Here is a 27899-nt window from a genome sequence, read left to right on the forward strand (position 1 = left end):
TAGTAATTCATAAAAGTTAGCATTTGAGTTATTTTTTGCATTTCTGAATAAAGAATACTTAAAATGTGTTTGTTTACTTTTGCTGGAGACAGCTGGGTGGAGATATATGTCTGCACTTGGTCTTTGTTTGTCTAGTGAGAAGTTGCTCAATCCATTTCTCCTGTAATTTCCATTGGCAGATGGAGTTTTTCTTCCAACGTCTCAGTCATTAAAGCATCCATTACATACAGTTTATAGTTATTAGAATGTTTGTATATTGTTTATTTCATCCTGCTGTAATTTAATAGCCTTCTAGCTTTATGTCTTAGATTCCAGGGATTTTTTCTACTCTGGTCAGCCACAACAACAAAACAATGCTTTAAAGTTCTGGGTGACAGCATGTGTAGCTATGCTGCCCCAGAAAGTGCTTGGAGCTTTTGTGTATACAGTATGTATGTGCTTTGTAAGATGAAACAGTTGAATATTGTACTAGTCTGTGTTCTCTGTCTGTTTCAGGGTCGTCTGCAGTCTCAGGACAGTGGCAAGCATTTGCATGATGTGTTAGACTTACTGCAGAAACACACTCTGGTAGAGGCTGACATTTCAGCTCAGGCAGAGAGGATCAAGGCAGTGCAGGGAGCTGCACATCGGTTCACTTCCTATGAACAGGGTGAGTCTTCATTCATTCTGTTGCTTATTATCTGGACAGAATGCATCTTAGGTCTGTTTAATTTGTGCACAATATCTAAGTAAAATGTATTCCAACCTTTTCTGATTCCCAGCCTACAAACCATGTGAGCCAGGGCTAGTCAGTGAAAAGGTTGACCTGCTTGGTCAAGCCTATGAGGAGCTTGGTCAGCTTGCTGGGAAACGCAGAGAACGTTTAGAAGATTCACGCCGATTGTGGCAATTCATGTGGGATCTTGGAGAAGAAGCTGCCTGGATCAGAGAGCAGGAGCAGATCCTGGCTAGTGGGGACTGTGGCCGTGACCTCAGTTCTGCCCTTCACTTGCTCAGTAAACATGAGGCTTTCAGGGATGAGATGGCAGCCCGCTATGGCCCTCTGAGTAACAGCATTGCTGCGGGAGAAGCTTTGGTTAAGGAAGGACACTTTGGAGCCCCAGAGGTCACAGAGAGGATTCAAGACATTCAATCACAGTGGGCACATCTGGAGGAGGTGGGTGTTGGTCATGATTTTTTGCATTTGTTTCACAGTTAGTCACAAAATAAAAATGATCATTGTAAAACTGATCATTGTGTTTTGCTACAGTAAATTGTAATTTCATTGTTTTCCTTGTTCCCCAGACTACTAAATTAAGAGAGCAAAGCCTTAAGGAAGCTGTGGCCCTGCATCAGTTTCAAACAGATGCCAGTGACATGGAGGCATGGATCATGGAAACATTTAGACAGGTTTCAAGTCAAGAAGTGGGTCACGATGAGTTCTCTACTCAAACTCTAGCTCGCAAGCAGAGAGAGATAGACGAGGAGATCCAGAGCCATCGGCCCCTCATTGACTCTCTGCATGAGCAGGTCCAGGCATTGCCACAGGCCCATATACATTCCCCTCAGGTATGTGCACCCTGTTCTTAATGCTTCCTCAGTGATGACAGACATTCTGTTTGTAGTACTAAATTACTGTTTACTGCTGACTGTAGGTGGATGGCCGCCTACCGGCTATTGAGCAACGCTATGAAGAACTGGAGTCTCTGTCAGCAGCTCGGCGTCAGGCTCTGGAAGGGGCTCTGGCTCTTTACCGCATGTTCAGTGAAGCTGATGCCTGCCAGCTCTGGGTGGAAGAAAAAGAGCAGTGGTTACATGGCATGAGTATTCCTACCAAACTAGAGGATTTGGAGGTGGTGCAGCAAAGGTCGGTCTATGAGTAGGAAGTGAAGGCTAATACAAAGGATTTATCAGAAAAAAGCTAAAACACCTTTTCAAAATGAGTGAATAGTGAAAAATATTTTTTTAATATATAACTCTAGATTTGAGACACTGGAACCTGAAATGAACAATCTAAGCAGCCGTGTCACTGATGTGAACCAGGTGGCAGAGCAGCTACTGAGCTCTGACAACTGCAGCAAAGACCAAATTCACCAGACACGAGACCAACTAAACAACAGGTCAGTGTGGTTACATACAGACAAATAAAACCGACTACTTTACATATTTTTGTACTCTAAATTTTGCATTTTGTGTGGTCCCAAGATGGAAGGAGTTTGAACAATTGGCTAGTCAAAAAAGGCAAGACCTAGAGTCGGCCCTCAACATCCAGAACTACCACCTGGAGTGTAATGAGATCCAAACTTGGATGAAGGAAAAAACCAAGGTTATTGAATCCACTCAGAGCCTGGGCAATGACCTGGCCGGAGTGATGGCACTACAGCGCAAACTCACTGGCATGGAGAGGGACTTGGAGGCCATTCAGGTATTTAAAGGTCACATGCTCTGTGCATGTATGAGTGAATGATGATAATGGAAAACTGTCCCAATAAATAATGTAAAAATAGGGCAATTGAAATGAAACTTTTTGATTTTATGCAGAGGAATCGTTCCTACATTAAAAATTGTTCATGTCTTTTCAGGGCAAATTAGATGACCTGAGGAAGGAGGCAGATAATCTAGCCAAGGAACATGCTGATCAAGCTGAAGAGATCCAAGGACGCCTTGCAGAGATGCAAGAGGTGTGGGAGGAGTTAAACACCACCATGAAGCGACGTGAGGAGTCCTTGGGTGAAGCCAGCAAGTTACAGGGCTTCCTGAGGGACCTTGATGACTTCCAGTCCTGGCTCTCCCGCACCCAGACTGCTGTGGCCTCAGAGGATATTCCCACTTCACTACCTGAGGCTGAGCGTTTGTTAGGCCAACATGAGAGTATAAAGAATGAGGTGGATAACTACAAGGAGGACTATGAGAAGATGCGAGCGGTCGGTGAGGAGGTGACCCAAGGTCAGACAGATGCCCAGCACATGTTTTTGGCCCAACGCCTCCAGGCACTGGATACTGGCTGGCATGAGTTGCGTCAGATGTGGGAGAATCGACACAGTCTTTTGGCCCAAGCGTTTGACTTTCAGACTTTCTTAAGAGATGCAAAACAGGCAGAAGCTTTCCTTAACAATCAGGTTAGAACTATTGCATTGAATCCTGTGCCAGTGAGTGGTATCACTGTACAACCTTATTTGGCTCATTCAATTAAGCAACCAAAGCCCAATTTAAAGCCAAATAATTGCAATTTAATTGAATTACGTAAAATACTGGAAACTTTAAGTTGTGCATTGGTTAAGGTTGTTGTGTTTGATAGAAATGGAAATCTATTTTACCTTTCTTACCAGTCTTGCCTTTTGCATCTTCCATTGCACTTTATATTACCTTACATTACACAGCAAAATTGACATAATTTCTATTAAATAAAAATAAGTAATTTAAAAACATTTTTAACTTAAAAAACAAAACCTGTTTAAACAGAGTTCACTCTTTAGAAGCCTTTTTTTTCTATTGTTTACATTGGCTAGAATCATGTGTGTTCACACATCTACTTCTCTAATCAGAGTAACGATTAGGACAAAGCCTAGATTTACAGTAACTAAAACAAGGGTGTAGGTTGCTGCTATACATACTGGTTAGCTGTGCATCTTTTCATGTCATAAAAGTATTTTATAGTTCTAAGAAGCAAAAAAGTAAAAATTCAATCTAAAGAATAGAAACTTAAGATAACCAGCTGCAGGAAATTACTGTACTGCTTTAATGATAGCATGTTCCCGTTTGGATTCTTCTGAATATTTTTACAATTCAATTGTTCTTAGTTTAATACATAAGCTGTCAGGCTGCAAGCAAATTAAGAAAATTCAGTGGAATTGGATAACTGCAAATAACAAATGTTTTAACATTTTAACATTCTTCTCTGTTTAGGAGTATGTGCTCTCCCACACGGAGATGCCCACCAGTCTTCAGGGTGCAGAGGAGGCCATTAAGAAGCATGAAGATTTCCTTACTACTACAGAGGCCAGTGAAGAAAAGATAACTGGAGTGGTGGAGGCTGGACGGCGGCTCATTAATGACTCTAATGCAAACTCTGATAAGATTCAGGAAAAAGTTGATTCCATTCAGGAAAGGTCAGAGCAAGAGTGCATAAAAATCGAAAAAATTTATTCAGAGTTAATGTATGCTTTTCTTGTTGATTAAATGTTTTTTTCTTGGGCTTTTTTATTAACTTTCTCCAGGCATCTTAAGAATAAAGAGTCTGCAAATGAACTTCTGACAAAGCTTAAGGATAATCGTGAACTTCAGCACTTCCTCCAAGATGGACAGGAGGTAAAAATAAATTTTAAAACTCAAAGGAAATAAGAGCTTAATGAATAAATCAAGGAATAAAATGGTGAAAATGGCCTATTGTTGTTTTCTTTTATAGTTTAGCAATAAGTGTTATCATTATACTTATAATTTTGTTCTATAAAGGTTTGTATTCTGTAATGCTATCTTCTTTTCATAGCTCAAATTGTGGATCAATGAAAAAATGCTGACGGCGCAGGACATGTCTTATGATGAGGCCAGAAATCTTCACAGCAAGTGGCAAAAACACCAGGCCTTCATGGCAGAGTTGGCCTCCAACAAAGACTGGCTAGACAAAATCGATAAGGTGTGACCATTTTATTTTAATATAGAATGAGAGGAAAGGGTAACTTTAATCTCAGAACCCTAATAGTTTTAGATAATTGTTCTGTTAATGGTTAAACTGATCAGTATAGCAATTTTTTTTTTTTTTTTTTTGTACAATAGGTAGATTAGGGTATTGTCAAAACAGATAGAATAATGAAAATTAAAATATTTCCTTGTTTCTGGTCTCTAAAAGGAGGGTCAGGCACTGGTGGCAGAAAAGCCAGAGCTGAAACCAGTTGTACAGCAGACCCTGGAGGACCTACAGCATCAGTGGGAAGAGCTGGAGGGTACCACACGCACCAAAGCTCAGTGCTTATTTGATGCTAACAGGGCAGAACTCTTTACACAAAGCTGCTTTGCTCTGGATGTCTGGCTGAAAAACCTTGAGAGTCAGCTGCAAAGTGATGACTATGGCAAAGATTTGACCAGTGTTAACATCCTGCTCAACAAGCATCAGGTAGACCGCCCTGTCCAGGCATTCTTGGTGTCAAGATTTATTGTTTTATGTATTACAGAGTTTTTATATTCATTAATACAAAAGTAATCCTGATTTGAATTGGGCTGAAAACACTGTTAAAGTAGTTTAATCTTAAGGTGATAATATTTTATAGATCCTAAGCTGGCAGAGTTGAATGCTTGTGAAAAATTTGCCAAACTTTTTTAGTGGATATTATCAAATGTCATGGCTTTTTGTCTTTGTATATTGCTTGTGTATATCCTTGTGTAGATGCTGGAGCACCAGATGGAAGTCAGAGAGAAGGAGGTGCAGTCACTTCAGTCTCAGGCTCTGGCCCTGTCACAGGAGGATGCTGGACTGGCTGAAGTAGATGGTCTTCAAAGGGGTGTCACTGAAAACTTCTCCAACCTTCAGGAGCCTTTGAAGCTGAGGAGACAGCAATTACTCGCCTCCAAAGAAGCACATCAGTTCAACAGAGATCTGGAGGATGAAATTGTGAGTTGGAGTACCTGTCTGGCTGCATGAATGAGAAAAATGGATTGACATACTGTATGGAGTAGGTGTACTTTTATTTTCGGTTTTGCCCTATGCTTCATTCATTCAATTTTTTCTCAGTTATGGGTGAAAGAAAGGATGCCACTTGCGACCTCCACAGACCATGGAAAGGACCTACCCACCGTACAGCTGCTAATCAAGAAGAACCAGGTACAGCAATGACAATTTTTTAATACGATGGCAAAATGGTTAATAGGGTTTTTTTAAGGAAGTTAACATACTTATTGTTATTTTAAAATTATAATTATATATTGATCCAAGGCAAATGCAAAGGAAGAAAATTGTCTGCTGACCAGTAAAATTGAACATCTACTCTGTTTCTGAATCAGACACTGCAGAAGGAGATTCAGGGCCACCAGCCTCGCATCGATGATATCCACAGACGAGGCAAAACTCAGAGCCAGGTAGATGGTGAGAGGCAGTCTGTTCTAGAGGAGCGTCTTGTTGAGCTAAGGGACCTCTGGGACCAGCTGATCGCTGAGACGGACAAGCGCCATGGCCGTCTAATGGAGGCAAATTGTGCCCAGCAGTTTTATGCTGATGCAGCAGAGGCAGAGGCCTGGATGGGAGAGCAAGAGCTACATATGATGTCAGAAGAAAAAGCCAAGGTAAAGTAAGACAAAATAATAACTTAGTGCAGCTTTTGAACAATGTTGTGTCTTACGAAAACTTGTCTTCCAGGATGAGCAAAGTGCACTTGTTATGGTCAAGAAGCATCAAGTCCTGGAACAGGCACTGGAAGACTATGCCCAGACCATTCACCAGCTAGCCAACAGCAGTCGACTCATGGTCACCAGTGAGCATCCAGAGAGGTAAGAGTTATCAAGAACATCTGTTTGTTGAAGTGTCAACTGTAACACATACCTTCTTATGAATAAAATTTTACACATATAACCATGGGTCTTTCTTGCTCTTATTTTTGCTAACAGTGAGAGAATAACATTACGACAAGCCCAAGTTGATAAGCTGTATGCTGGGCTGAAAGACCTCGCTGAGGAACGTCGTGGACGGCTTCATGAGAGACTACGCCTGACCCAGTTGAAGCGAGAGGTAGATGACCTGGAACAATGGATTGCAGAGAGGGAGGTGGTTGCTGGCTCACATGAACTAGGACAGGACTATGAACATGTCACTGTGAGTGTTTCTTTTTGAAGCTCTGGGAAATTTGGCTAAAGGAACTATGTTTCTCAGTTTTGCCCTGATTTTGAACGTTTTCTTTTCTCAACAGATGCTGAGGGACAAGTTCAGGGAGTTTGCTCGTGACACCAGTACAATTGGCCAAGAGCGTGTAGATGGTGTAAATGCTCTGGCAGATGACCTGATTGAGTCTGGTCATCCTGAGAATGCCAGTGTTGCTGAGTGGAAGGATGGGTTAAATGAAGCCTGGGCTGATTTGCTGGAGCTAATTGATACACGTACACAAATGTTGGCAGCTTCCTATGAGTTGCACCGTTTCCATCAGGATGCCATGGAGGTGCTTGGACGTGTTAAGGAAAAGAGAGATGCCCTGCCTTCTGACCTTGGCCGTGATCTAAACACTGTTCAACATCTACATAGACAACACAACACTTTTGAACATGATATCCAGGCCCTCAGTGGACAGGTTAGTTATTGAATTAGAGATGTCTGAAATAAGAAATCCACGAGAATCGATTGCTGAATGTCTCCCCTGAATCTTTGGCATCCTAGGTGAACCAGGTGCAAGACGATGCAGCACGGCTGCAGAAGGCTTATGCTGGAGAGAAAGCTGACGATATTCAAAGGAGTGAACATACTGTGTCTTCTGCCTGGGAGGGTCTGCTTGAGGCTTGCCAGGCCCGCAGGCTCCTCCTCTTGGACACCGTGGAGAAGTTCCGCTTCTTCAACATGGTGCGAGACCTTATGCTTTGGATGGATGGTGTCAACCTGCAGATAGATGCGCATGACAGCCCCAGGTGAATATTATTTGAATATCAATGCTTAATTTACCAGTGTCAGTATTGTTGTTATTGTCAGTAATAGTGATATGTTAAAAATGTTCTCTATCTTTACTTTGTGTTTTCCCAGAGATGTATCTTCTGCAGGGTTGGTCATTGCTAATCATCAGGACATTAAATCAGAAATTGAGACCAGGGCAGACAGCTTTACTGCCTGTATTGAGATGGGAAATACTCTCATCAACAATAATCACTATGCAGCTGATGAGGTATTATGCAATGGGTCACTCTCAGTCCTGCTTATATAAACAGTTTTTAATAAAGTGGAAGATTATCGTTGTGTGTTAGTACTTAATTTCTGCTTTTGTTCATGTCCTGTTGTTAATGTTAATCACAGATCAGGGAGAAACTGGTTCAACTTCAAGACAAAAGAGAAAAGATCAACAAAAAGTGGCAAGACAAAATGGACCATTTACAACTTGGTATGCATGCCTAACATTTTTAAACTGTATAAGGGTGCATTAAATCTAATGGGACTATGGCAACAAAAGGAGTGAATATCTACAGACAACAGATAAAATACAAACAGGTTTATCCACTTTGAGGGCCTTGTAGACACAAAGACATTACATAGCAGTTTATCATCACAGAAAAATGTATTGTCCAGTACAACTGTAGATAGTTATCGTGAAACCTGTCATTTTCTTCTCTGTCAACAGTTGCAAGGTAAAGGCACATAGCAACAACATTCACACTGCATCGTAGACACATTTGATTGTTGAATGGTAAAAGCAAAGAAATTAGTAACTTTTTGTCTGGGTGTGTTTTTACTTTGCCTTAGTAATGTGCCCTGCCCAAATACAACACAATCTTTTTGCCTGTTAGTCTGAAAAAGTCCAAAGTAAACGAATGTCTGCATCTGACTATATAATGACTTTCATTGCTGTTCATTCGGGATTTCGTTGTGTTTGTCTCTTGATCTCCTGCTCCCTCTTTTTCTGCATCTTAGTGCTGGAGGTGTTGCAGTTTGGACGCGATGCCTATGTGGCAGAATCTTGGTTGGTAGGACAAGAGCCTCTGGTACGAGCTGCAGAACTGGGCTCAAATGTGGATGAAGTTGAGAGCCTAATTAAGCGCCATGAGGCCTTTGAGAAACTTGCTGCAGCCTGGGAAGAGCGCTTCATTCTGCTGGAAAAACTCACTACAGTAAGTAGAAATGTAACATGTAGGATGAATTTGAAGATGTCTGCTTGTTTTGAAGTGGCCTTGTAGATTTAGATTGAAAAGGGTGTACTGTATGCAATGAAATCCACTGTAATTAGGTGTTGGCTTTAGATGGCAAAACCAATTTTCCATTTTCCAGCTGGAGGAGCAGGAGATGCAGAGGAAGCGAGAGGAAGAGGAGAGGGCACGCCGACCCCCTACACCACCCCCAGCAGAAGTGGCACAATCTGAGACAGAAAGCCAAGCACATGATTCGGCAGCCAGGTAAGCCAAAAGGGGAGGTCTGGTATAGTACCGGGAGTTTAGTTCACAGTATCACAGTATCTTTTTTTCTAACATGTTTCCCTTCCTTCCCAAACTCAGAACCAGTCTGGATCAAACTACACTCAATCAGTCAGTGTCAGTGAATGGAGTACACAGTGATAATGACACATCTCAGGTGAGACAAGCAGGGCTGTAGCATCTAATGTCCTGTATAATCTTTTGCCATATTATACTGCTTCTGCAATATGAGTTGTATATAGACTTTCCCTCTATTATCTATGTTAAAAGGTTTAGTGGAAATACATTGCAAAACATTTAGTAATTTGCATTAGTTTTGGTCAATACATTTGCACATGAAGTTTAAAACAAGGCTAAATATTTTAATGAAATCAGATGAAGTATATTTCATTAAAACATATCACAAGTTTACTCTGGGGTTTTTAAAGAAGTCCAAAATTATAAGTATGTCATACATATAACTGTAACTGTAAGTGTGTGTCCCTGTCTGAGTCTGTTCACGTCCAACCAGTGGTGTTTCTGATGTTATATGTCATTTAAATATAAATGAACTGTAATTTAAGGAATAAGGATTAAAGCAAAATACCTACCTAGAATTTTTACAACAGAGGTAAAAATCAGTGCATCCACCATCCACTCATCCACTGTAATGTATTAGGGACCCTGGTTCAATATGATATGGCACCTGTTGGGGAGAAGGCGCAGAGATTGTGTACAATAAAGAAAGTTTTCATAACTCACTGGTAGATTTGGGAACCTATCTTATTGTGTTTCTAAGAGAATGAGTCAGTCCCCACTGGCGGCTTGTAGAAATGTATAGTAAACCTATTAATGTCAGCAGCCGATACTACAGAATCAAATCAAGAAAAACACAAGAAGATATTTCAGTATGAATTTAACTAAAATTCTAGAGGTGCAAACCTAATTATAGAGTTTCTGCCCTAAACAAGGACTTCTTAACACTCTCTTATTGCATTTTTACCAGCAGTCATTATCACTATCGTTGTCAATGGGAAAGAAATCAGAGCCTAAACGCGTGTATAACCCAAAGCAGCCGGAGCGTGTGAGTACAAAGCCATGGTTCACATTGTGGCGTCTCCTTGCCCCTATTACAGCCGCTGCTCAGCTCCTGGTCAACTGCAGAGCCTCTTTCGGTCTATTGAGAAGTCATTGTCACAGATGCAACCATTGCTTTATTTATTCATGCACATTCATTATGAGCCCCATTGTTGTGGCATGATGCTGATTCATAAATGGATTGTTTTCATGAATCAGTTGTGGTTCATTCTTTTTTTATGTGCTCATATTGACCAGAAGTGACTCTAAATGTGAAGCCCATGGTTGTAAATGTGGTGATAATCGTAGCTGTTCTAATCTAATTTATATGTAGCTTGTTTTAGTCTCTCCCCCTGTTTGTGATGAGTGTGAGTCTTTGATCGAGTCCTTTAACAGAAATAGGTTCATTTAAATTGAAAAAGACATACAAACATTGTTTTTAGTAATGTTACATTTTTTGGAAAATTAAAAGATTTAGGTTGTTTGCTGTAATTCAGTTTGTGTTTATGTATGTTTTTGTCTGTTTGTGTGTCCCAGTGTAGATTTATCCTTTATTTATTTAAAATTGCCATAAAATATAAGGTTTGCATTGCACATTGGTGTCAGTCTCGGCTCCAAGCAAATCTAACATCAGGTCTCATGCAAACAATTTAAGTATCTGTGTTCAGTGTAGAATGCATGTTTTTTTGTATGTACGGTTATTTTATGTCTTATCAATATGAGCAACTGTAATCTGTTTAACACCAGTGGTACTGTATGATAATATGGACCATCCGGACCCATCCTATGCTGTTATATGGTTTTGTCCAAGCAAATGTCATCATGGCTTGTTATGTATGGCTGTGAATGGCTGCTTTGCTGCTCACTGCTTCCATCCAGCTATGTCTTATTACATTTTCACACCACTCTTCATGTTTGGTTTGAATCACAGGGCTCCGAGTCTGAGTCAGGGAATGGACCAGGCAGGGACAGTGGGCTGGCATCTTCTCGCCTTGAGCCGTCTGCCACACTACCAGGCAGGGGTGGAGCAGAATCTGAGCCAGAAACGATGGAGGGAATGCTCTGTCGAAAACAGGAGATGGAATCCCACAGCAAAAAAGCAGCTAGCAGGTGAGTGGTGTGGAAGAAGTATCGAGGGAATAAAGTATCTAAGGGTTCAGTGCATCGTAAAAGATTAAGATTGAAATTACTTTAAAAGTTCCTTTGATTGTTGGAAAATTTAGATGTTTTTCATTTTTTCATGTCTCTCATGTCCCTGTAAGACCAGGATCTACTTTAGACACTGTATACTCTGTCTCCACGCTCATGTGTCTGCCTGATATGATCCAATTTATAATTCAAATCTGTCATGGAATGTGAAGTGTTATGAAAATGTGTGTACTTGCTGCATTTATTTGCAATACATACTGCTCCTAATTCTATTTCTTTGCTGCCATAGGTCTTGGCAGAATGTGTACTGTGTCTTGAGAAAAGGAAGTATTGGTTTCTATAAAGACAGCAAGAGTGCTAGTAACGGTATTCCATTCCACGGAGAGGTACCCATCAGCCTTGGAGAAGCTGTGTGTGAGGTAGCCCACGATTATAAGAAGAGGAAACATGTATTCAAGCTCAGGTGAGAGAAGAAACACCAACAAAAAAGCCATAGATTTCTGATAGTGTAATTGTTATGCTGCTAGATTTAATAATAAAAATGAGAGACTATGATATATTACCGGGAAAACTGTGAAATAGTGAGATCTTATGCCTGACTAATAAAGTCTTCTCTTCAACACTCTGTAGGCTAGGAGATGGAAAAGAGTATCTTTTTCAAGCAAAGGATGAGGTGAGATTTTAGAATTGAGTTACTCTTCTAAAATAAATATACTAATATAAATTTATGTTTGTGTAAAACAGATAACATTTTGTGATGTTGATTGATGAAAAATAGCCAGTTTTTTCTTCTGTCTACAGTTGGAAATGAGCTCCTGGATCCATTCCATCATCAGCTCCATTCCAATAGGATCAGCAGACTCTCCCGGTGGTCCACGGGTCCTCAGCCGTGCCATGACAATGCCTCCCATTTCCCCAGGCTCAGGTGATGCTGGCGTTGTTACCATGCGCAACAAAGATGGCAAAGAGAAGGATCGTGAGAAGAGGTTCAGTTTCTTTGGCAAGAAAAAATAGAACACGTGTTTAATCATCGATGGAAACTACATTTGTCAAAAGTTCAATAAGCTGAAGAAGACAGAAAAGCAAGGTACAAACAGGTCTCACACACTGCTCTCAGTGCAGGTCCAAGGAATTTGTCAACAGCTACTGTATGTAGCCAACAGAGAACCTTCTTTTATTTCTCTCTAAAACTTTACTTATGTTCACCAAATCGGCATTTTACATTTAACTGCACCCAAAATTGAAAGCCCTCATCAAAAGGTGATTTCAGCTGTTAACAGGTGTGGTTGTTACTAGCAGGAATCCTGAGCCAGATCAGTTCCAATCCACCAAATCAGCTCTTCTGCTGCATGGATAATTTCTCTTCAGTGAGCTGTGACTAGCAGAGCCGTTTTCATGCTGTGTCATTAATAAATAAATGGATGGTAGATGGCTTTTCACTGTGGTGCACTGGTTTTATTTCCCCACTTTCAAACTATTTCTCTTTAGGAATGATTACAATCAGTCTCTTTTTTTTCTATTCTTGGTATTGATGTTCTTAAACAGATATTGAAAGAATTATTATTATCATTCTTATTATTTATCTTTTGCTATTGTTTTGAGAAAATTAATTTGATAGTAGATAGTCTTGATTTATGTTGTGGAGAGAAACACATTTATTTAACTAGTGTAGAATGTTCAGCTTGCCCTTGTATGTATTATTTTGTTCTGTTTTTCTGGGGGGTGGGTTGTTTTTGTTTTTTTCTCATTTGGATAGTTTGTTTTTTTAGGAACCATTTATGTTTTAAGGAAAGAGTAAGGCTCATTACATTTTAGCAGTGTGCAGTAAGTGATCACAAGTTTAATTGGCAAAATGATATATATTATATTTAATAAGTGGTTTTCTTTTTATTTCTAATTTTGCCTGTATTTGAATATTTCTTTTAAGTCATCTTTTCTGCTTCATTTTCAACTTTTTTTCTGTACAAAGCAGAGAAGATTAGTTTTATAGTGTGCGTGTGTGTGTGTGTGTGCGTGTGTGCACGTGCGTGATTGAGTTGTGGTGCTGTGTATTTTGCACGTTTATGTTGTTCCGATCGAATGTGGCCAGATGGATGCAGCTTTTCTGTATGCAAATGCAGACAAGAATCAGACACAAACACAAAATAACCCGAATGTTTTCATAAAATTTGCTGTTCTTTGCTTTTGGGTTTTTTATTTTACTGTGTGTAAACTGACATTACCAATGAAGTTCCTCAAGAAGATTTAATTATTTCTGTTTCAGTCGTCTAGTAAATCCTTTCGTTCTCTAATGGTGTGAAGGCATGGGGGCAGTTTGTAGATAAAAAGGTAAAGCACACTTTACAGGGCAGTCTGCAGGACTGATGGACAGCTGACAGGTCAAGTGAGGGTTGTGGAAGTGATATTGGAGTGGCATTGAAGAATCTGTTTTATGTGCTGTGTTGCAGAGGGATGTATTGGCCTTTCCTTACACCCACAAAAGGTACACTGAATCCTTTTTTACAAACCCACCCTCCATTCGAACAATGTTACTGGAAGTTTTCTTAGTAGAAACTAAATAATTTTAAAAATGTGCCCTGTGGCAATGATGTATGTCAGTAGATTATATGTGAACATAACAGAAAACACAACATAACTCTAGCTGTGACTAAATTCTCTTAAGACAAGGTTTTCCTCTTGTATATGCGGCATGATTTCACATAGGTTTATAATTGTGTGTTACATCATCGGTATCTATTCCCTTACGTGTTGATGTACCCTGCAAACATGAGATCTCTTCATATCCAGGCTCAAAGAGTGACTAATTTATGTGTAATTGGCATTTACAATAATCCAGTATTGTTAATATAAAAATGTGTTTTTCAATTTCTTTTGTAATACTGTATAGTTGAATTAAAATGGGCATTTACATATTGTATTGTGAGACTGGGGGCAGTAAGAACTTTATATAAATACAATGAGAGCACTGGTTTGCTTTTAAGCTGTTAATAATGAGCCTTTTCTCACTACCAAAATGCAACAGAAAATTACTGGATAAAAATTGTCAATTTAAGAGATTAGTGGTTTATCTCACACGTAAGTTGTAGGTAATCAATCATTTGTTACTTATTTTATGTTGAAGGTAACTTTCTGGTACTCACATGTACCTTGCCTTGGAGGGCTCATTATTCCACAGAAATATCTCTCCCAACTGTTGGGATAACACAGACAGCTGGAAATGAACAGGTTGGCCTATTTTTTTAGTCCCAAAATAAATGTGGAACCATTGCTCAAATTGGATTCCTTCCAAATGAGAAATATCTGAGCAGCCACTTTGAGACTTTTGAACTGTGTTCAGAAAACAGCACCTCGGCTGAAGAGACACCTTGACTCTCTCAGTGGAACTTTGTATCCTGGCTGTGACAGAGCTTCTGGTTCTTAGTTTAGTTTAAGATTAGCCTTGAGCTAAAAGCTAACCAGGTCAATAAGGTCATTGAATACATAAGTGAGCCAATGCAGTTAGCGCACATTGTGCACAATTTCGAATGGAGGAGCCATTCTTTCCCAGCGGATCAGCTGCAACTATTGCTACCTTGTTGTCTGCTCTAGAGATCAGACCTAGCATTCAGGTGATGTTAGGGAGTTCAAGTATAAAGGTCACACAGTGTATTTTCCTATCAGCTCATTTGAATGTGTAATGATTTAAATTAGTTTGGCCAAATTGGTCATGTGAAGCAAAAATACTACTCATACTTGACAGACTGTACACAGGCTCTCTATCACACATGCATTCACACATTAATACTGTACTGTATATTTAATACAGAATGACCCTGGTAATCCAGTTTTGTGGAAATGTCCTAAGCTGGCTGTGATTTGATGTTGAATAAGGCATCATTTAGCAGCATTGTGCTACAGGTGAGTTGTAACCATGTACAGTATGTATTATCAATGTCACTAAAATGAGGGTTCGGTTATGAGAGTACTTAATAAAGTACACAATGAAGAAAAAAGTACTTCTACTTGTTAAGTATTAGAGTTGAGTGAAAACAGACGGGTGACAATTTGAGCTTCCTTTTTTTAGAAGAAGGCAGGGTATTTGCTGTCTAGTGGGAGCTTGCATTTTTTTCATCCAGTGGTCTGTCTTGGAGCATTTGATAAGCCTGTCCACCTATCTTCATTTATCATTACTTTTTAATGAATGTCTGTTCCTTCTTCTGTAATTCAGAGTTGTTAATGCCACTATTATTAATTGCTATTATTATCATTATTGCTACTGTTGTTACTATTACTACTACTGTTACTAATGCAACTTATTGCAAAAATTATAACTGCTGTCCATTTTCAGGTACGTGTCTGTAATACCAGACCCTTCCACACGATGTCAGTGTGCTGTGGAGCATTTTCATTACAAATCAAAAATGATGTTTGTTGACTTGTGTATCTACAGCTAATATTAGGAATAATAAAACATCAATCAAAAACATAATGTTGTTGGAGTTCTGTGTGACAGAATGTATCCACAGCAGCTTTTGTTCTATCAAAATGCATATTTTAATTTCGGTCAGTTGACAAACCCATAAATGTATGCTGCAAATAGTGTGTATCACAGATCATCACAACACACAAGGCCTATGTAGATTAATTAACTAGAGAATAATTAATTTTCTTTCCTATTATATTACAAATTAAAAGTGCAGTGCAAAATACACGGCACACATTGAGAAAGCACTAAGGGATGGAGGAAAGATTATCAAGCAACTGACATCCTTTCTAATATAGCTCTGTTACAATTAGCGAGGAACCATCATTCAAACTCCAAATGAAAGCATATCTTTAAGGGCTTGTTTCATTTCTCTTGTTGATCTCCAGAGACTAAGAATTTATGGTAAGAAACACTAAAGCTGTTATTGGAGTATGAGGATGTGGGAAGGATAGCTGCTGCAGTGCTATTATGAATTCATTAATGATGCAGCAAATGAGGTCAAGGATACTTAGTAAAAACAAACACACAGAAGGTACATGATGACTCACCGGATGATGTAATCATTTCAAAAGCTGAGCAAATCTTTAGTGAATGTTTAGTGAAAAACCCAAGCTTTGTTTCATCCGAGTTTCTATAAGCTCTTTAATGAAGGCTGAAAGGCAGAAAGATGACATGTGAATTATAAGTAATCCTAAACAATACACTTTCCAAAAGAATGGTGGTTTTCACAAAAACACCACTGATGTCCTGTCTAATATGTCCATCAGGCCAAACCAAATTTATTAGACAGCAACTGTTTATTGTTCAGAAATATGAATTTTGGTCAAGTGTATTTGTATTTTAACTTTAAAGTGAAAGCTGATAAGATACAATTTAAAGGCGGTATTCATTTCATTGTTTTCTACTGTGGTATGACAAAAATGTCTAGCATGAAACAAGTCTGTGGTTTTAGGATGTTAATGGGTGCAACAAACAAAAGTAACCACACAGTTCTGAGAAGACGTTTTGTCAGGCACAGTTTATATAAAAAATATGTGAGCTTGAAAATATCTGTGATTTTCTTTTTCCTTATTGCACTTGAGTTGTATTTTGTCTAAAAAAATGTGCAATATTAGCATTTTAGCATCACTGCAAAGATTGATAAAGGTTCTTATATTCTATATAGACAATTGCTAGCGACAACATTTTTACGGAAACAATATTTAGTCTTGATTTCCAAACCGCTGCCAGTAGAAGGCGCTCGGTTTCTGCGCTATCTGCCTTACAGTCCTGACGGAGGGCACACATGACACAACAGTCACTTTCCCCGTGTATTAAAGCAAGATGGCAGCTGTTGTTGAGAATGTTGTCAAACTGTAAGTGTTGGACTTTTCTTCATACCTTACACTACGATTATTGACAAACGCTGGGGTCACATCATAACGCCTGTGTGATCATATAGCCACCGACCATGTCGCTGGCTAGCTTGGGCACATTTCCACTGATTTAGTGAGGTTAGCCAACGCAGTCTGACCGTCGTGTGTTCACATCCTGGAATGGAAGTGTAATGTTAAGTTAGCAGACAAGAAGATAAGGAAACATGGATCACAGGCCAGTGTAACAGAACATGTGTCGGTTTTATTATAAGTGTATTTGTAGAGATATTATGATTACTTGTTTTATCGTTCTAACCAAACAACCGCGGTGCTAACGTCAGTTAAGTACAGCAGCTAGGCGGCTAACAAGCTAAAGAGAGAGTAATTGTGGCCAACGTTGTTAGCGCAGGCTGAGCGCTGTAGCGACTGGCCAACTTCTTAAGAATGAATGAAAGACTGGGCTTGGACGCCACTCCTCAATGTAGAGACACGACACCTGGCTATATATGCAACTGTTACATTTCTGATTTCAATACAGAAACTTTTTAGAACTGTAAAGTTTTCAAAGACTCGAAAAGCCTTGTGCTAAAACGTGCGTCTACTTCCGCTGTCTTTATTTCGTGGAGGTGGCCCCTTGTTTACGGTAATTACAAGTGAATGGCAAAGCCCCTAATAACCATGGTAACATAAAAACATGACGCCTAACAAGTTTTACAGGAGTCTTCTGAACTTTGTCTTCTTCTGCAGTGGTTAATTAACACACCCTGTGCCGACTCCCAGATTAAATATCATCAAAAGATCAAAACTACGGTATCTTCAAACCGAAAGTTAATGCTGTCTTGACACACCAGTAATATGCAATACTAAAAACAATATAGAAAAAGTTACAGTTTCCCAGTTTTTGGTCGACTGCAATTAGTCATAATTAAAACTGCAGCAATTTAGCTGGCTGACAGAAGTTATCTGCCACAGTTTTGATAATTAACCGTTAAACTTGTTTTCCAAGCAGAAGTGGTCTCATAAATAATCCAGGCTTTAGCATTCAAAGATAAAGATTTAAAATGTAAATATTTTTGAAATGTTTAATTTTTTGTGGCCCACACAATACCAGACATTCAAAGATGTGTGTATTACTAATTCAGGAAACTTTTAAGGGCAAATGGGTTCCATTGATAATGGAATTAGTTGTTAGTTCCAGCCCTTGTTGAACAAATGTATTAGAACATTCATTTTGTGGAACTATTTCTCACAATAATAATTTTCCAGTTTAGTGTTGACTGAACAGCACAGACAAGAAACAAGAATTTTATTACTTTCAAAATAAGTAATTTGGGGTCTGTCATCAAAGTTAAAGATTTCTCCAAATCTTTATACAACTACATAACAGGATATAATATTAACTTTACCGTATTTAAGGTACTATCGCTTCTCTAGAGCAAATGTTACTATAGTTGCAATGAACATGCCTTGATCCAGGGGACTCTGACAGCCTCAGCAGTTGCAGATGTTGGGTGACTAGACCATTTGTTTTACCATTTGTTACATTGCCATTCAGGAATTTGAAGAAACAGAACAAAGGTGTCTGTCACGAGTCTCTTTGTGACACCTGAGGCAATGCAACCCACTGCTATCCTTAAAGGGACCAAGAAAACAGCACCATCTGTTTGAATGTATTTTTGTTGAGAGTACAGCACAGTTGTATCCTTTTGTCGGTTGAGCTCTTTGATGTTGATGTGCCAACAAAAGAGCACCTGCTCATGGACTGTACCTGATGATTTAGCCTGAAGTACTACAGTACTGTCAAGTGAATAAGCAATTCTTTATGGTGATAACACAGCAGGAAAAGACAACAATCTTAAAACTAAATTGACAGAAAGGTTCCAATGTAGGTCTCCACCAATTTTCCATTAAATACAACTGCTGAGCTTTGTATTTTAATTATTATTATTATCTGGTTTTCTTCTTAGGCTCGGAGAGCAGTACTACAGAGATGCCATGGAGCAATGTCACAACTACAATGCCAGGCTCTGTGCTGAGAGGAGTGTGCGAATGCCATTTCTTGACTCTCAGACTGGAGTGGCTCAGAGCAACTGCTACATTTGGATGGAGAAGAGACACAGGGGACCGGGTACGGCACAAACATGTTCACTTAACACTTCACAACACAGCTAAGATCAGAACATCATTTTAGATAAGACTAATCTTAGTCATCAAGAGTGATTTATAATTGGGAGAATGGACAAGAGGAAAGTGATGAGGAGGAGTTGTAGCAAAAAATGAAATGAACAAGTGTAGCACCATCCGTTATAATTTTTGCACCTACTCTATCTGTGCTCACATTTGAAATGAGAATACTAACAAGGCGAAGAAAGCAAGTGCCAAATTTAGAAAAAAACTGCAAAACAAATGTGGAGTTTTCTTCCCTTCAGTCTGTCAAAAAGCCAACAAGCTGTGTATTTAAATATGCTGCAGGCATGGCTCCAGGACAGCTTTACACCTATCCATCTAGGAGGTGGAGAAAGAAACGAAGATCTCATCCCCCAGAGGACCCCCGGCTTATCTTTCCCCCTGTGAAGTCAGGTACCATAGCGACCACCTCAGCTCATCTTTCAATTTACCTTGTCAGCCTTTAAAGAAGCAATGAAAGGCTTTGTGTTCCATACATATAAGATAAACTGTAAGATTTATATAAAACAATCGACAGATTGCAAAATGATTTGCTAATTAAATGCTTTGCTCTTTGCATGTATGTTGTCTTGTGCTGGTGACCAAAATAATTTGTGCTTTATTCATAGAGCTAGATTTAGGACTGAAGAAGGACACTCTCTTGTCATCCGACGGCAGCAGCCTGGAGGCGCTGCTGAAGGGAGAGTCCTTGGACAAACGGACAACAACAGAACTCAGAGGGTCTGAGGACGATTCAAATCTGAGCGATTACACTGGAGGCTTGAATCCTGCAGCGCGGATTCGAAAGGTTTTGGTTTTTAGCATAAACTATGAGAGTCAAGAAAATGATTTTGTTTTCCAATTATTTGCCTCATTATTGTATTTCTTTGTGTCATTGCCTTAACATAGAGAATCCTTGAACCAGATGACTTCCTAGATGACCTGGATGATGAGGATTATGAGGAAGACACGCCAAAAAGAAGAGGCAAAGGAAAAGGAAAGGTAAATAACTACCTTAAAAACACTTTCTCAAAAGTTAGTTCCAACTCCGTGAGTGTGTGTGTCTGTGTCTGTCCTGGCCCATCTGTGAACTGTAACACTCTGTGCTCAGGGTCGAGGAGTCGGCAGTGGCAGGAAGAAGCTGGACACAGCAGCACTGGAGGACAGAGACAAGCCATACGCCTGTGACAGTGAGTCTTGATGGGGGAGTGAAAAGCATGGGAACTCAGGTCAGAGTAGAGGGTCATTGCAAATGTGGGCAGCTGTAATGTTTGTTATTTTGTCAGACAAGAATTTATCCCAGTCCTCATTCTTTATGACCATTTATTACCCCCTCTCCCGTTTCTCTTAATGCCCTTCCATATTTGTTCTTCTCTTTGGTAGACTTCCTTAATCTGTTTATAAGCTAGTTTTAACAAAAACCATATTATTTGTTTCTTATCATGACTTCTATGCTTACGTTTCTCGTCTTTTCATGTGGAGCGGGGAAATGTTTCTTCACTCACTTTGGTGTTGTCAGATTGCGTATCTGTACTGCTCGATGTGTTTTTTTCCCCCTCTTTTTGTGAAGCATTTTCACTTACAGTTGCATTTCTCAGTAGTTCAGGAGTGTCTGACTGAGTGATCCTCTGTCAGTCTATAAGCCGATTTCTCTGAGTCTCTGTCTGTGCTCTCTCTTCTCCTTCTCTTCTCTTCTCTCTTTCAGACACTATCAAACAAAAGCATATTTCAAAACCTTCTGAAAGAGGTATATTTCTCTCATTTCTTTTTACTCCAGTATGCTTTGTCTTTTGTCTTCACTGCCTGTTTTTATTTTCTGTCTGTCTTACCAAGTAGATTTGCTCTCTGTGTAGTTTAGCTCACATGGTAAATGCTTTGTTCTACACAATTTTTTTAAATGTGAATAACTAGACTTAGAAAAGGTCAACACCATTTCATTATAGACCCCAGTTAAACTGATGTCAGTAATCAGCTGAACAATATGAGCCATCTCAGTCTACAGATGACAAGCTGTAGCCCTTGAAAGTCATTTTTCCCTCCATCTGGCCCTGAACTCCCCACAGATTTAGATGAGCTTGAAGCTGGATCCTGCTACTGTTTTTTTCTCTCTATGCTTTGTCTTATGTCTTGCTACTTAATATTTGCAATTTAGTTGAATTACTTTTTTTTTCTCTGTTTTTTTTTTTTTGTTTCTACTCCTCTTCACTTCCTCTGCACCCTGTAAAGTCTCATTCCATGTTTTAGCGTGAACTCCTTCCTCCGCATTGGTTTTGAGTCGGTTTGTTTGTTTCATCCTTGGGGAATCCTTTTCAGATAATTTTGTCAGTGTACACAGTCACTTAGCATGTAGTGAGCGGCGTCTTTTGCAGATTTTTTTTAAGATGCTCTAAAACTGTGTCATAGATTTATGACTCCTGAAGAAAAGGATATTTTAAAGGAAATGAAAGAGAGAGAAATTATGGAAATGAAAGAAGTAGTACTGTGTACAAGACAGTACTGTCTTGTCTGGGTATTATCTTATGACCACCCTCACACACCCCCTGTGACAACATCTGACCACAGTGGCTTCTTTGTCTAAGTCAGTAAATCATTACACAGTTCCACTGGTTTAGAAATATTGGTATTGCAAGTGTGGTGCTATTGTTATAAGTATATTTAATAAAAAGCTCAAATAATTCACTGTCAGTAAACAGAGTTGGTAATATAATGGTAAGAGAGATGGATTTATGACACAAATATGTACGTAAAGCTTATTTCACTGTAGCTTAGAAATGCAACAATGCTGTTGTAGTGCTTGTCTTAAACTGAAGAAGTTGAAACTAGTCTGTACGTACTTACTTACTTACTCAGCATCTCATTGAGTACCTGTAGACGTGACTGGTGCGAGCGGCTGACATTTTATCTGACTGCGCTTAAATACATTGCTACACAGAGCTCCAGCCAAGAGGATGGAATGATGCATGTTTCTAAACATTGCCTCAGAGCATGATCATTGTGTTCGCAGACTTCTTCATCCTTCCCTCTAATTTCAGTGCCAATATTTCATGTCGTTGAACCAATCTCAGTACACCCCTATCTGAGTAGATACATTATTTTGGATAATTGCATCTAAAGACATTTTGATTGCAGCTGCGACTATACTAAGACATTATTTATACTGCTAATTAGAATGTCTTACAGCTAAACAGTTTAAGTAAAGACCCTGTCCATGTATAGTATATAAAGCTATGTTTTAAGTAAGGCACTCTACCGCATTGGTTATTATAGTAAAGCTTTCTAAGAGCCTTTGTGTCATCAATAAAAATAGCTACTGGATAATACATTTGATCCAGTTTGTAATTTTCAGCAGTACTGATTATGTAGTATTTATCGGTCCATAAAAAAAAAAACTGTAATCACTTTCATCTCGCCACCCTCCTTTCACCACTATCTTTGAGTTTACTCATGATTTCTTTGTTTTCGTGCATGTTGTGCTCTCTGGTTTTGGTGGTAGTCTGTGGGAAGCGCTACAAGAACCGTCCTGGCCTGAGCTACCACTACGCCCACTCCCACCTGGCTGAGGAGGAGGGTGAAGAGAAGGAAGAGATGGAGATCAACGAACCTACCGTGCCGCTGCCTGAGGAGCCCAAAAGTAATAGATCAACTGTTAAATTAGTGGGTTAAATGTAAACTGGACTTCTGAGTAAGAACCCTGACGCATTCTGGTGCTTTCATCTTGTTTCCCAGCTCCCAAAAAAGGCCCAGATGGTCTTGCGTTGCCTAATAATTACTGTGATTTCTGCCTTGGAGATTCCAAAACCAATCACAAGACTGGCCAATCGGAAGAGCTGGTGTCCTGCTCTGACTGTGGACGCTCAGGTATCCTGGAGTCAATTTGCTACTGGAAAAGAGCAGCAACAGAAAATATAGTTTATTTGTGCAGATTTTAGAGGAAGAGTATTAAGTAATAAAACAAATTTCCTCAATACAGGTCACCCGTCCTGCCTGCAGTTCACTCCTGTAATGATGGCCGCCGTGAAGACTTACCGCTGGCAGTGCATAGAATGCAAGTGCTGCAACATGTGCGGCACTTCAGAGAATGACGTGAGTTTACATACATTGAGATACAGAAAAGCAGCTTCAGGAAATATTCAGACTGTTTTACTTTTTGCACTTTATTGTGTTAATTTTATTCTAAATGGACAACCATGATATTTTTACTCATCAATTGACAATTAGTTAACCATTATGACATGATGAAGTAAAATAATGTTAAAATTAAAAAGCTGAAATCTCCCATTTACAAACATATTCTGCTGTGCACTTTGTGAGGCCAATTGCGGCGTTAGGCAGGATGTAGGTTGTTTGAACATAACGTTGAAGATTTTTCGTTGTCTTGTTTCCAGGATCAGCTTCTGTTCTGTGACGACTGTGATAGAGGCTATCACATGTACTGTCTCAACCCACCTATGTCTGAACCACCAGAGGGTAAGTTCACTACATTAAAGAAACTAAATGCGTATTTGAGAGGGCATCCTAGCATTTGAGAAAAATGCTAGGATGAATGTAGAACAAAGTCTGGGTGGTGTGACAGTCGAGAGATAGAACACATATTTGTCTTCAAGAGAAAACAAACACAGAAGAAAGAATACATAAATGGCAACATAAATCCATGTAAATGTGGTCACTGAAGTAACTGGGCTATGGTCTGCTTTCTTGGGAAAGCTGATTTTTTAAAATATGAGTTAACGGATAGTGCCACCACATTTTAAAACCAAAGTCCAGGTGAGGTCTGACAGAAAGTGTAATTTGGACAAAGTGTCTCGTATAAGTCAAAATAAGTCACTTTCCCCCGTGGATTTGTAACGTTCTCTCCAACTGCTCTGCCACTCTGCTGTGACACGAACACACACGCACGCAGAGAGAAGTCAAAAAGCAGTGTTTTCCATAATTATACAATTAAAATCTGTTCTTCTAAAAAAAGTCAAAGGTGGAGGAGAAATCAGGTTACTCTTCTGCTTCTACGGATTCCCTGTAACCAGGTTACTTAAGTGCATGTAAACACTGTTCCCCGAGTACTTGAGAAAGCTGATTTCTGAGTACATTTACATTTAGTCATTTAGCAGACGCTTTTATCCAAAGCGACTTACAAGTGAGGTAGAAGGCAGCAAAAATCTAAGTCAAGGAGAAAACGTCAAAGCAAAGTCGTATCACAAAAGTGTTCACAGTTCACGAGATGCAAGTGCGAGAAAGCGCAAAAAGGAATTTTTTATTTTTAAAAGTGATTTAAGTGCATAGGAAGAGTTCTGGTTTAAGCAGTTTTTTGAATATTGGGAGAGAGTCAGCTGTTTGGTAGCTCGTTCCACCATCGTGGGATCATTGCGCTAAAAAGTTTTGCTTGGTGTCTTCTGTGCATCGTTCGTTAGCAGACCGCAGCGGGTGATAAGGATTGTACACTTGAATGAGTGAGTTGAGGTAAGCGGGAGCGGTCGAGTTAACCACCCCGTGAGCAAGAGACAGGGCTTTGAACCTGATGCGAGCAGCTACAGGAAGCCAAGTAACCCGGTTACTTAAGTCCATTTTAACGCAGTCAGTGTGTTGTTTAAAAGCACCTGAGATTTCAGCACTGGATGTTTGCAATGATTCTACTTCCTCAGCAGCTGTTGAAAATGTATCAGCTTCATTTTATTTAAATCAGGGTTACTTTAATCAAATGATGAACAGAAAAGAAAAAAGAAACCAAAACAATGTTTACTGTTAGGATGGTTTTCCTTCATTGTTAAGTGGACTGCCACAGCTACTGTAGGCACATGGACACAAGTTAAAACTTGAGCCAAAGTTTAAAAAATATCTAAACCTAATAGTTCTGTATTTTCCCCCCCAGGGAGCTGGAGCTGTCATCTATGCCTCGACCTTTTGAAAGACAAAGCATCCATATACCAGAACCAGAACGCCCCACCGTCGTGATGGTAGATTCCCTTGCTGCTTGCCTGCACATACAATCATCACTCAGCCGTCCCACAGCAGTAGACAGATGATACTCCCCTGATGAGCTGACCTTGGAGGGAGTATGTTCAGCAGAGACAGTAAATTGTGAAAAGGGAAGTATACCTTACCCGACTGGCCTCATTTAGCTTCATATGACTGTTACAGTTTCAAGCTCAGATTCAGCTCCGATAGATTTTTATTTTCACCCCTTTTGCCACATAGCCAATTTTAAAATTGCTGAATTTTAATAAGCATACAGCATGAATAGCCAAATTATGACTTCCTGATCAGCTTTTTTTTACACAAATCTATAAATCAAAATTATTGTCTCTGTCCTCAAATGTGCTGATTTTATGACTAGAAATTAGCTCAGTAGCATGCCAATTCTTCCTCATCATAAAAAATATACATTTTATACTATTTATATATTTCTATGGTATATAATAGTGTTAAGTATGTAGACATTGGAAAAAGAATGGTCATGTAATGGTCTTTTACATTAGTGCCCATCTCATTATTATGGCGAAATCTACAACCCTGTTTTTTCATGGCACTGCTGATTTCGTGAATCAGTTAATAGAGTCAAAGGAATCTACTGAGACTGTAAAAGATTAGTTGTCTTATCCACTGCCACTAACAACACAGGCATGCAAAGAAGCAGAAGAAATGAATAGAAATGTTGATGTGCTTTCCAAAGAGGCCCAAGTGCTTAACACTTCAGGATGGGCAGTTTAGACTAGGCCACACATTGCTAGAGATAATTCACGAGGTTTTACTTGTGCCGGTTTTATTCTTCCTTTGAACCCATTTTGGCACAATTGTTGAGGGTCCTCTTTGGTCTTGACGACCGTAGAATCCAGATAAGAGATAAACTTGATGGTGATACCTGACTGAAAACTGTCATCATTGTCCACGTCAAGCCCCTTATGACAAGTGTGCCAATTCCAGTCAGATGTTAGACAAATTCTACTTGCATTATCAGCCAGGTAAAGGCATAAATTGTTTGGTTGTAGCAGTTTGCTGATCATGCACCATTTTCATTATCTGTTGATGCTGTGGCACCACTAGATTATTTTATTGTAAATGAGCAGATTGGTCACTTGTGGACATGCTTAAAGCAATACAAGAGCTCCTGTTGGACGCTTGGATGAAAGGGAATCTAGCAGAGTTGGTTATTGCTCTGTCAGCAGATAATGTGCGATACTGTAAATTTTCTTTCTCAGAAAATGTTATTAGCGATAGGAGACTGAGAGCAATTAGGTATGGCTCCATATTGTAGAAAAGAGTATAATGTGTATATGTACAGACCTGTGGAGAGATGGCTGTTTTTGTCACTGCTTTCTTAGTTTTATTATGCAGTGGTTTCCTTCTGTGGTAAGGCTTAAAGAATAAATCTGGCTGAACTGCTAAATCATTTACTTTACCTCAAACAAACAGTATTTAACGCAGGGCTGGAGAAACCACGCTTCGAGGGCTGCAGGCTTGCTTGTTCATCTACTTTACCACCACACCTGATGCAGGTAATCAGCAATGGTTAGATTGAAAAACAAGGAGTGCTCTGGCATCAGAGGAGCACGGGTTCCCCAGCCCTGGTTTAAAAAGGTTGAAACATGCTGTAGATCAGGAATATCCAACCCTGATGGTCTAGGACTCCTGCCTTGCTTCCCCCCCCCTCAAATGCCTGTCTTCCAACTTCTGATTGACTGAACACCTGATCCCGGTAATCAGCAGTGCGTTGGGCAGTGATTGGTTGGGGATAGGCCTTAAGGACCTGGGTTGGGAACCACAACTGTAGATAGAATGGGACAGAGGCAGAGGAATAAATAGTAATGACAAGTGCAGTATCTGCTTTAATAACTGCATATTCTACAGTTAAACAAGTGCATGCTCAGTAATTGTCTGCACTCATATGCTACATAGTTTCAGCTTTAGGTTGGTGAAGGTGTTGGGAAGTGGTGTAATATAAATTAACCCTGCTATCATGTCTTTCAATAGCCAACTAACAATTACTAAAGCATTACACAAGTATAACTTGGTTTATTTTCCTCATCATGTTTTAACCTGTTATTAGAGACCGTGGCTACTAGAATATTTTGCTGCTTGTTTTTGTATTCACCAATGATGTTTGCGTACCTGACGTGTGGAACGTTTTGGGGTTTAAGTGGAAGTTGCTTTCTAGTTAACCCTATGATCCAGGTCTCAGTTAAGCCGTTCTTTTCCAAAGCTTGAAACAAGATGTAAACCCATAATGAGATTAATAAGCAAATTGCGGAGCTGCACCTTCAACACTGGATGGTTAAGACACAATGGGCCAAAGAATCCAACTTCTGGGCTTCACTTAGATCGTAAAAAGTAGGAAGTTCTGTTGTCAGATTATGGTTTTCTTGTCTTTGGCTTTGGGAAAGAATTTTCCATCATTTTAACAGTTGAGTTGAACCAAGATCATAGGTTTACACAGTAGGTAAATTCTCTTAGGGTGGATTTTATTTGGTTTGTGATGAAATGTTTTGTTGTATGAAGTTTGTCTTCAGGAAAATAAAATACTAGGCACTATAACTGGCTGATTTTCTTTATAGCCTTGTCCAGTACACCCTGTATGTTACACTTCCATCGAAGCCAGCATTCCTTTGTTACCTTTCAACTGGAAAATTTTGATGTTTAGTTCTGATTTATTT

The 27899-nt window shown here is 39.5% G+C and overlaps 2 protein-coding genes across 8 annotated transcripts in view; both read left to right on the forward strand.

The window, feature by feature from the left end:
- sptbn2 (spectrin, beta, non-erythrocytic 2) overlaps positions 1–15581 on the forward strand; it is a 54633-nt gene extending 39052 nt beyond the window's left edge. For 3 of the 6 annotated variants that reach the window (XM_067492367.1, XM_067492369.1, XM_067492371.1), the window contains 28 exons: positions 496–649; positions 762–1156; positions 1285–1548; positions 1635–1846; positions 1962–2099; positions 2185–2404; positions 2562–3098; positions 3886–4088; positions 4197–4287; positions 4466–4612; positions 4826–5089; positions 5360–5584; positions 5705–5794; positions 5974–6252; positions 6326–6456; positions 6574–6778; positions 6873–7247; positions 7334–7578; positions 7691–7829; positions 7958–8042; positions 8570–8766; positions 8924–9048; positions 9148–9223; positions 10052–10129; positions 11054–11232; positions 11561–11734; positions 11902–11944; positions 12073–15581. In XM_067492367.1, coding sequence (XP_067348468.1) covers positions 496–649; positions 762–1156; positions 1285–1548; positions 1635–1846; positions 1962–2099; positions 2185–2404; positions 2562–3098; positions 3886–4088; positions 4197–4287; positions 4466–4612; positions 4826–5089; positions 5360–5584; positions 5705–5794; positions 5974–6252; positions 6326–6456; positions 6574–6778; positions 6873–7247; positions 7334–7578; positions 7691–7829; positions 7958–8042; positions 8570–8766; positions 8924–9048; positions 9148–9223; positions 10052–10129; positions 11054–11232; positions 11561–11734; positions 11902–11944; positions 12073–12285 — 5484 coding nt within the window. In that variant the 3' untranslated portion in view covers positions 12286–15581. The remainder of the gene's footprint in view (positions 1–495; positions 650–761; positions 1157–1284; positions 1549–1634; positions 1847–1961; positions 2100–2184; positions 2405–2561; positions 3099–3885; positions 4089–4196; positions 4288–4465; positions 4613–4825; positions 5090–5359; positions 5585–5704; positions 5795–5973; positions 6253–6325; positions 6457–6573; positions 6779–6872; positions 7248–7333; positions 7579–7690; positions 7830–7957; positions 8043–8569; positions 8767–8923; positions 9049–9147; positions 9224–10051; positions 10130–11053; positions 11233–11560; positions 11735–11901; positions 11945–12072) is intronic. The other 3 variants (XM_067492372.1, XM_067492373.1, XM_067492370.1) reach the window with 2 other exon arrangements.
- Positions 15582–16947: 1366 nt separating this feature from the next.
- dpf2 (double PHD fingers 2) lies at positions 16948–26660 on the forward strand. Of its 2 annotated transcripts, XM_067492375.1 has the most exons (12): positions 16948–17091; positions 19059–19219; positions 19564–19671; positions 19887–20065; positions 20167–20259; positions 20369–20447; positions 20963–21004; positions 22751–22888; positions 22984–23115; positions 23228–23340; positions 23643–23724; positions 25121–26660. In XM_067492375.1, the coding sequence occupies exons 1-12, from the start codon at positions 17060–17062 to the stop codon at positions 25201–25203; spliced, it is 1242 nt and encodes a 413-aa protein (XP_067348476.1). In that variant the 5' UTR covers positions 16948–17059; the 3' UTR covers positions 25204–26660. The 2 variants fall into 2 exon arrangements, with proteins under 2 accessions (XP_067348476.1, XP_067348477.1); XM_067492376.1 differs by lacking the exon at positions 20963–21004.
- The last annotated feature ends 1239 nt before the right edge of the window (positions 26661–27899 follow it).

The sequence above is a fragment of the Channa argus genome, chromosome 22 (genome assembly GCF_033026475.1).
Source record: "Channa argus isolate prfri chromosome 22, Channa argus male v1.0, whole genome shotgun sequence".
Taxonomy (NCBI): Eukaryota; Metazoa; Chordata; class Actinopteri; order Anabantiformes; family Channidae; genus Channa; species Channa argus.